This window comes from Octopus bimaculoides, chromosome 7 (assembly GCF_001194135.2).
Source record: "Octopus bimaculoides isolate UCB-OBI-ISO-001 chromosome 7, ASM119413v2, whole genome shotgun sequence".
NCBI classification, from domain to species: Eukaryota; Metazoa; Mollusca; class Cephalopoda; order Octopoda; family Octopodidae; genus Octopus; species Octopus bimaculoides.
In genome coordinates, this window is record NC_068987.1 from 43,591,595 (window position 1) to 43,599,757 (window position 8,163).

Here is an 8,163-nt window from a genome sequence, read left to right on the forward strand (position 1 = left end):
AAAATAGTCTAATATTGGAGCATATTAGCCCTTGATGGAGAAAACTAGGGTTTGCCATATATATATATATATATATATATATAACATATATATAACATATATATATATGTTGTATACAGGCACAGGCATGGCTGTGTGGTAAGAAGCTTGCTTCCAAACCACATGATTCCAAGTTCAATCCCACTGCGTGGCACCTTGGACAAGTGTCTTCTGCTATAGCCTCAGGTTGACCAAAGCCTTGTGATTGGATTTGGTAGACAGAAACTGAAAGAAGCCTGTTATGTGTGTGTGTGTGTGTGTCTGTGTTTGTCCCCCCCCCCATCACTGCTTGACAACTGGTGTTGGTGTGTTTACATCACCATAATTTAGTGGTTCAGCAAAAGAAACTGGTAGAATAAGTACTAGGCTTACAAAGAATAAGTCTTGGAGTCAATTTGTTTGACTAAAAATCCCTTCAAGGCAGTGCTCCAGCATGGCTACAGTCAAATGACTGAAACAATTAAAAGAAGAGAAGAATATTGTTAGAATTTGAGAAAAAATTCTCACCATGATTTGTACTTTTGATTTTTTCATTTAATAGTTTTGGTCTAATGAGAATGGCTGCTAGTATCCCAGATACTGTCAAGTAAGTTACAAATGCTTATCATATAAAATTTTTTAAAATGGAAAATTTAAATTTAGTTTGCATCTTACTAGATTATTTTTCCCATCATTAGCATTTGTTTTGTTTATAACCTTCCTATTGATTATGTTGTTGGTATCCTTTCTCTACCCAAACTGAACTAAATGAAACTTCTCCCAAGTCAATCATGAGAATTCCAATTGTTCAGTCAATGGAACCTCCTCATTGTAGTGTATTGTAGTGCAAGTAGCTGAGTATTCCACAGACAGAATCATTCAGAAACTGTGTCACTAGACTGATTATTTTAGTAACAGTGTTGAACTACATGATGGAGTGAACTTGTTAAACATTTAGCATGTCTGCACCTTGTGCATACAGCATACACACTTTTTATTTTTCTCTTTCTCCCTCTCTCTCTTTCTCTCTCTCTCTCTCTCTGTCACACACAAAAACACACACATTCATATACATACGCATACACATATGATGGCTGAAACTTGATTTCAAGCAATGCAATCACTTGATTGTTCTCTTAAACACAAGCAATGCAGATGTGGCTTTCCAGTCCTGCTAGGGATCCAAACTTCTTTGCACAGATGTAGCAAGGACGGGCATCTCTCGCAACAGGTGTTCGGAGAGCTTGCCGCCCCTGCCAATGTATATTTCATTCAGTTTTGGAATTTTTCATTGACTGCTTTGCTGTTCTCAGTAATGGCCAGCCATTTTATGCAATACATGATAAAAATGTTAAAAATCAAATAATGCTTGTGCCTGAAGCCTTTGAAAGTGAGGAAAGGCCTTGAGCAGGACCAATTCCACTTTCTAAACAACATGCATTTACCCCAAAAGAAGGAGCATTGTCCTCATGAAACAAGTGCCCTTTCATCAGTTTTCCAGTGCATTTGGTCTTGATGGCCTTTTGTAACTGCTCCAGAAAATTGGAACAGTACTCTCCATTGATGGTGTGGCCCTTTTAAAGATAGTCAATAAGCACGTCTTTTTTTGCATCTTTACAAACTGAGGCCATTACCTTCCCTGCAGATAAAATGACCTTTGCCTTCTCTGGAGCAGATGAGGGGGTGTATTTCCACTGCATGGATTGTCTCTTTCTCTCTGGCTCAAAGTGATGAGCCCAACACTCATCTTGGGTGGGAAAACGTTCAAGGAAACCAACTGGATCTTCCTCAGACAATGTCAGATTTTCCTGTGATGTGGATAGCCTGGTGTGCTTTTGATAGGGTGTCAGAAGATGTGACATTCACTGAGCAGAAATGTTCTTCATGCCAAATGCATTGTGAAAAATATTCTCAACTCACTCATGGAATATACTAATAGCATTGACTATTTGATTTATAGTCAGTTGCTTGTCATCCATCACCATATGGTGAATATGATGATGCCAAATTTTGTCAATTTTCAAGAGAAGTTGGTACTAGTTACATTTGCAGTCTTCTTTGAGCTGTCAGATGTCTATTTACTTGGAAAGAAAGAATGCAGGTACTAATAAGAAGATTTGAAATTAATGCACACAAGGAAATGTGCTGTGCGTGAGAAGACCCGGCAAGCCAAGTGAGATCGTTGCCAGTACCCCTGGACTGACTCTTGTGCGGGTGGCACATAAGATGTACCATCTTGAGCATGACCGTTGCCAGTACCGCCTGACTGGCCTTTGTAGAGTTTTCGAGCGAGATCGTTGTCAGTGCCCCTGGACTGGCACATAAAAGACACCATTTCAAGCGTGGCCGTTTTCGTGTGGGTGACACGTAAAAGCACCCACTACACTCTCTGAGTGGTTGGCGTTAGGAAGGGCATCCAGCTGTAGAAACTCTGCCAAATTAGATTGAGCCTGGTGTTGCCATCCGGTTTCACCAGTCAAATCGTCCAACCCATGCTAGCATGGAAAGCGGACGTTAAACGATGATGATGATGATGATGATGAAGATTATACAGCTCTAGCAGTACTTCTTCATGATCAGCCTATGAACTTTTCAGCTCACTCTCTTACAGCTTGTCAAACCAGTTCTATATTCTCTACATAATAGTATGTTTATAAGACCTGGTACATAATAGTATGCTTATTAGATCTGTTGAAAACCTATAAAAACTTACAATTTCAATATTTCATTTCCTGACTGTGCTCTCATTGACTGGTAGCTCACAGAGTTTACAGTAAGATTAACTAAGTTTAAATAATGAATTCCTTCATGTTTTGTGCTAAGAAAAAAGGAATTAATTTTCATCTCATTATTTTTAACTTTCTCTCCATAACTGAAAGATCATAATAAGCTAGGTAAAATTCTTTCATCATTTTCTTTCAATCTTCTCACATCTACTCCTATATAATGCAAGGTAGCCATGTATCTCCTCTATAGCAAGACACCTGTGCTCATCCCTCTACCATACTTTGGCCTTTCAACACCTTGCATAAAACCACTTTCTTCTTTATTACAACCCTACAAATCAAATAATCTTTTTCTTTGTTTTGTGAGTTATTAGTACCACTGACACCAAAGCATCCAGTGCACTCTGTAAAGTGGTTGGTGTTAGAAAGGATATCCAGCTGTAGAAACAATGCTAAAGCAGATGTTGGAGCTTAACAAAGTCCTCTGGTTTGTTGGATCCTATCAAACAATCCAACTCATGCCAGCATGAGAAACAGATATTAAATGATGTTGATAATGATGATGTTTTGATAATTTTATTTCTTTTAAATTTCCACATTTTCTTTCTTTCTTTCTTTCTCTTTTCTCTCTCTCTCTCTTTCTCTTTATTTTTTATCTTTCTTTTTACTTTCCTTTTATTTTACAATGTACTCATAATCTGAAGTTAAAATGCTGTGCACCCTTCAAATCTTCCCTGAAATCCCAGTCACAAGAGAAGACAAAATCTGTGCTCACACACCAGAACAACCATTCACTGAAGATCAACTTCCCATTTGCTGGCAATATCTATAAGTACAAAGACTTCATATATTTTAATATTCAATGCAGCTATGAGGAAGTTTTTCACCTTTGCAAGTAGCATTGGTAACAGCAAAGGGGCTTCCAAACCAAAGATTAAGTCTTTGAACTAATTAGCTTGTCAAACTAAACCAATTAAAGGGCTTTTTAATAAACAAGGGAGTACTGGATGCAACAATGTAGGTTTTAAACCTTCAAGAGAATTTGCTAATTTCCCCTTCAGTAAAACCACAATTATATATATTTTATGTCCCATGTCATATATAAGTTTTAAAGATTACAAACGGACAGTTGGTCACAACTAAAATATCATTTCTACTCATTCTTGATTTGTAATTAGGTTATTTTTTATTAGGTTCTCTCTCTCTCTCTCTCTCTCTCTCTCTCTCTCTCTCTCTCTCTCTCTCTCTCTTAGGAACAGAGCAGGTAGGGATTACACAAATAGATAAACAATGGAAACAACAACTACAACAATAATAATATTGTTTCCAGCATTGGCAGAAATTAGGCGGGGGAGATGAAGTGTTGATTCTATTGACACTGATACTTGTCTGGTACTTTTTTTTATTAATCTTGAGAGGATGGAACAAATACTGCAAGCTTTTTATTCTGACACTCTAATGATTCTGCTAATCCACAGTCGTTGCCGTCGTTAGTGGCGGTGGCAATGGTTTCAAATTTTGGCACAAGGCCAGCAATTTTTTTAGGGGAAGGGGTGAGTTGATATCATTGAATTTAGTACTTGACTAGTACTTGTTTTATCAAACTTAGAAGGATGAAAGACAAAGTTGACATTGGTAGAATTTGAACTCAGATCTTAAAGCTGGAAGAAATTCCACAAGGTATTTTTTTCAATGATTTAACGATTCTGATATCTTGCTGCATTGATAACAAATCTTATAAATGTATGGAGTATTCCACCCCAACAGCAATAGTGACAGGCTGTCTAACCAGAAGAAATTAGCTTGGGCTGATATATCAAGAGTACCATAGAGCCTTTTCTGGCTCAGGTGAGAATATCTGGTATAAGCAAAGCAGATACTTATATGGAAGCAGAAGAGTATTAAAAAAATGACAGTAAGGAAAATGAAAGAAAATTAAATGGAAAGAGAGGTACTGGCAGTTTGCAAGAAAGAGGTGAGCAGGAATACAAATGAAGATGGAATGTGGAACTAGCTAAGGAATGTGACTAAGGTAGAAAGGAACTAACTGAAGAAGACTTGAAATCAGAGATAAAAGCACTTATCTGTGCTGTGCAGGAAGAAGTGTTGAAGACAAATTACACCAAAACAGCTGAAAATAATAAGTGCAGGTTTAGTGATGATACAAGTGAGACTGTATAGCATATTGTGATTGAGTGCACAAAACTAGCCTGAAAAGAATATAAAAGAATGCATATAAAAGAATACAGGCATAGCAAGCATGGATTATATAGAATAAAGACATGGCATGGACAAACCCCAAAAGGAGTAATTGAGAATGACAAGGTAAAGTTACTGCAGAGTATAGTAATCTAATGTGATTATGAAATCGTGGTGTTTGTGGTGTTATGGGCTGTGATGAGCTATGTGGTGCTGGTGGAGAGGATTGCAGAGAAGGCAAATGGAAGTGAAGACTGCAGGGGCTGGCAGAAGAGCCACAGAGACATGAGTGGGCACAAAGCACGTGTGGGCAGGTCGACGAAAGACGGCGCGTGTGAAAGGTCGTGTTTTTATCTGGTCAGTGATTGCTCATCCCACCACGGTCAACAGGTAAGGTCTCATTATTTCTTTCTCCCTTTTGCTTCTTTTTCTGTTGTCTTTTTCCTCCATCACACTACTAGCTATTTCGGCCCATAACAAAAAAAAAACAAAAGAAAAAAAAAACGAATGACGAGTGTAGTCTGTATTTCAAACAATATGGTCAAACAATATGGTCAAACTGTTTTGCGGTGACACGGATGTAGTCACTTTGTTAAAGAAGATGAAGCTGGTTGCGAAGCTTTACGAGATAGATGACTTAGCGAGTTTTATACCACTGTACCTAGATGGTTTGGTGTTGGCACTATACTTAGAAATGGAAGAAAGGGACCAAATTAGTGTGGAAAAAATAGAAATCCTTTTGATGAAGGCCTTTGCAGAAGGAATGTTCAAAGCGTACGCTCACTTGGGGAAAGCAAAGTGGACTGGCGAATAGGTCAATGTATTTGCCAACGAACTCAGGAGATTGGCTGAACTGGCAGGATATGAAGGAGAATTTAGTTAAGTTAGCGTTTGTGACTGGCTTTCCTGACCACATGTTGGTCGAGTTGGAAAAGCTGTCGAATGTTAACTCTATGGCGATGGCAGATATTATATCTCGGGCTCACGTGCTAGTTTCATGTTGCAGGACGCCACCGGTAGCAGCAACTGCAACAACGAAAAGTGGCCAAGCAAGGAGTAGCGAAGAGGGGTCAAACAAGGAAGTGTATGACCATTCAAAGGACAGTGTTTCCATGTCATGACCCGCACATGGTGTGAGACTGCAAGTCACCCAAGCCTGAGGTCATTTGCTACCGGTGTCGAGAAACAGGACATATAGCCAGCAAATGTCTGCGGGGAAACGGTCTAAGGGAGACTACTACGCCGGTAGTTATCCCTTTGGATCAATAGAGGCACGTTTGTTGTTACCTGTAGTTGACATTCTGGTTGTGGAGAAGATGTCGCGAGCCCTTGTGGAAACAGGCTGTACGACGACCCTGATGACTCCAGAAGTGGTAGAGACATGGAGTGGAGAAAGCAGTGTGAGGGCAGTCGACGTAAGAGAGGTACATTGTGAAGGCATTACAGATGCGCAGATTGTGGTGCAGGGAACAAAGCTGACGCTGCAAGTAATTGTAGTTGGCCACTTGGTGGATGAGATTGACATGGTGATGGGGATGGATACAATCACCCGTTTATATAAATGCAAGTTGTCTGTTTGGATTTCTGTTTGTTTCAAGTTGCTGTCTACAACCGCTAACAAATTTTCTTGAAACTTTGCAAATATGTTAAAGTAACATCCAGTTTGTTACTAGGCTCAGTGAAGTTTAATAAAAATCTATAATTGGATGGTTAGGGCCACACACACACAAGCTGTCAAGGCACGGAAGTGCCGTCTTGCCGACATGCCCAAGATGTGGGCAAGATAGGGAAACTGTCTTGCATGCATTCGTGGAGTGTTCAGAGTTGTTGGGACTGATAGCTTTTGCAGAACAACTGTTGTCAGTGATCGAAAGAGTACAGCTATCAGCTGAGTCTATCATCGAGATTGTATCACCTCCTTTCTTTAACAGGGAAAGGAAGGTCTGTTTTTTCTGCGTAGTAGCCGTACTGAAAGAAACAGTATGGAAGACGCGTGTGAAAGGTATAGTGACAGGTACCTTTGTCTCCGGCCAGGGGTTGGTTAACTTTTTTAGTTACCACCTCAGTAGTAAGATCAGGCTGGAGAGGAAGTGTCTGCCATGGGATATGTTTGCGAAAAGATGGAAGTCTGTGGAGCGTAAGCTGAGTGCGATTGGCACCAAGTAAGTGAGGTTAATTTGGGAAGCAAAGGTTCTACCAGGATGGTCAGGTGCCTTCCTTCTAGCTGCCTCATTGCGAAAAGCAATGATTTCTTGTGTATAGTTTTAAAATTAATTTTTAATCATATTTTTAATTTACTCATAAGTTGTAAAATTTAAAAAAAAACGTTTAAGTTACTCCCCCCTTATGTTTGTCTGTCATTGTTTGTCCCCTCGCTGTAGCGCCTCAAATGGCGAATTTTTATGAAATAAAGTAGCTTGCTTACCAACCACATGGTCCCGGGTTCAGTCCCACTGCGTGACACCTTGGGCAAGTGTCTTCTACTATAGCCTCGGGCTGACCAAAGCCTTGTGAGTGGATTTGGTAGACGGAAACTGGAAGAAGCCCGTCGTATATGTACATACTTACATCTAGAACACAACAAAGAGATAAAAGTTAGACGGAAGTAGAGCAACGGGAAACTAGAGTGAGAATATCTGTATGTGGGTGTATAAAGAGGAAAGGAACTGTCAAAAGTTTGACATCATTCATTGTAAATATTTATATTCCGTTGCAATTTTCAATCTATGAGGATTGTGGTAAAGTTGTACTATGAGCAATAGTACCGCTATTCGTTAATGACGTCAGTCTTCCAAACATCGTTCTTCTGTCTCACTTATTCTTCTCTTCACTCATTTCGCTCTCTTTCCTTTTCAGACGTTCTCTCTCATTCTCTCTCTACAAACATACGCTCACTCGCCTTTCCAGACACAAACTACTCATCATAAACCTTCCCACCCTCTTTTCTGCTTGTCTCTTTCTTTCTCTTTCTCTCTCTCCACTTCACATACACACCTCTATCTTATACAAACACACACTCGCCTCTCTCTCTCAGTCTCACTTTAACACACAATTATGGAAGACGACGAAGAGGAAACTTTCAGTCTTGGACTTTCTGATATTGTCATAAATACACCGGGTAAGAAGAAAAAATATACAATATCCTCCTTGATTTGCTGTTTCTCTTATTATTCATAACAACCATGCTACAGACATCTTTCTCTCTCTCTCTCTCTCTCTC

At 39.5% G+C, this 8,163-nt stretch overlaps 2 protein-coding genes across 2 annotated transcripts in view; one reads left to right on the plus strand and one right to left on the minus strand.

Annotated features, from left to right (window-relative positions):
- LOC106883385 (peroxisomal 2,4-dienoyl-CoA reductase [(3E)-enoyl-CoA-producing]) overlaps positions 1 to 8,163 on the minus strand; it is a 51,342-nt gene that overhangs the window by 42,555 nt on the left and 624 nt on the right. Inside the window, exon 2 of the mRNA XM_052969568.1 lies at positions 7,369 to 7,513. Coding sequence (XP_052825528.1) covers positions 7,369 to 7,505 — 137 coding nt within the window. The 5' untranslated portion in view covers positions 7,506 to 7,513. The remainder of the gene's footprint in view (positions 1 to 7,368; positions 7,514 to 8,163) is intronic.
- The window catches only part of LOC106879344 (transmembrane channel-like protein 7), a 139,591-nt gene continuing 139,048 nt past the window's right edge, over positions 7,621 to 8,163 (plus strand). The window contains exon 1 of the mRNA XM_052969567.1: positions 7,621 to 8,061. Within this exon, the coding sequence (XP_052825527.1) occupies positions 7,998 to 8,061 (64 nt within the window). The 5' untranslated portion in view covers positions 7,621 to 7,997. The remainder of the gene's footprint in view (positions 8,062 to 8,163) is intronic.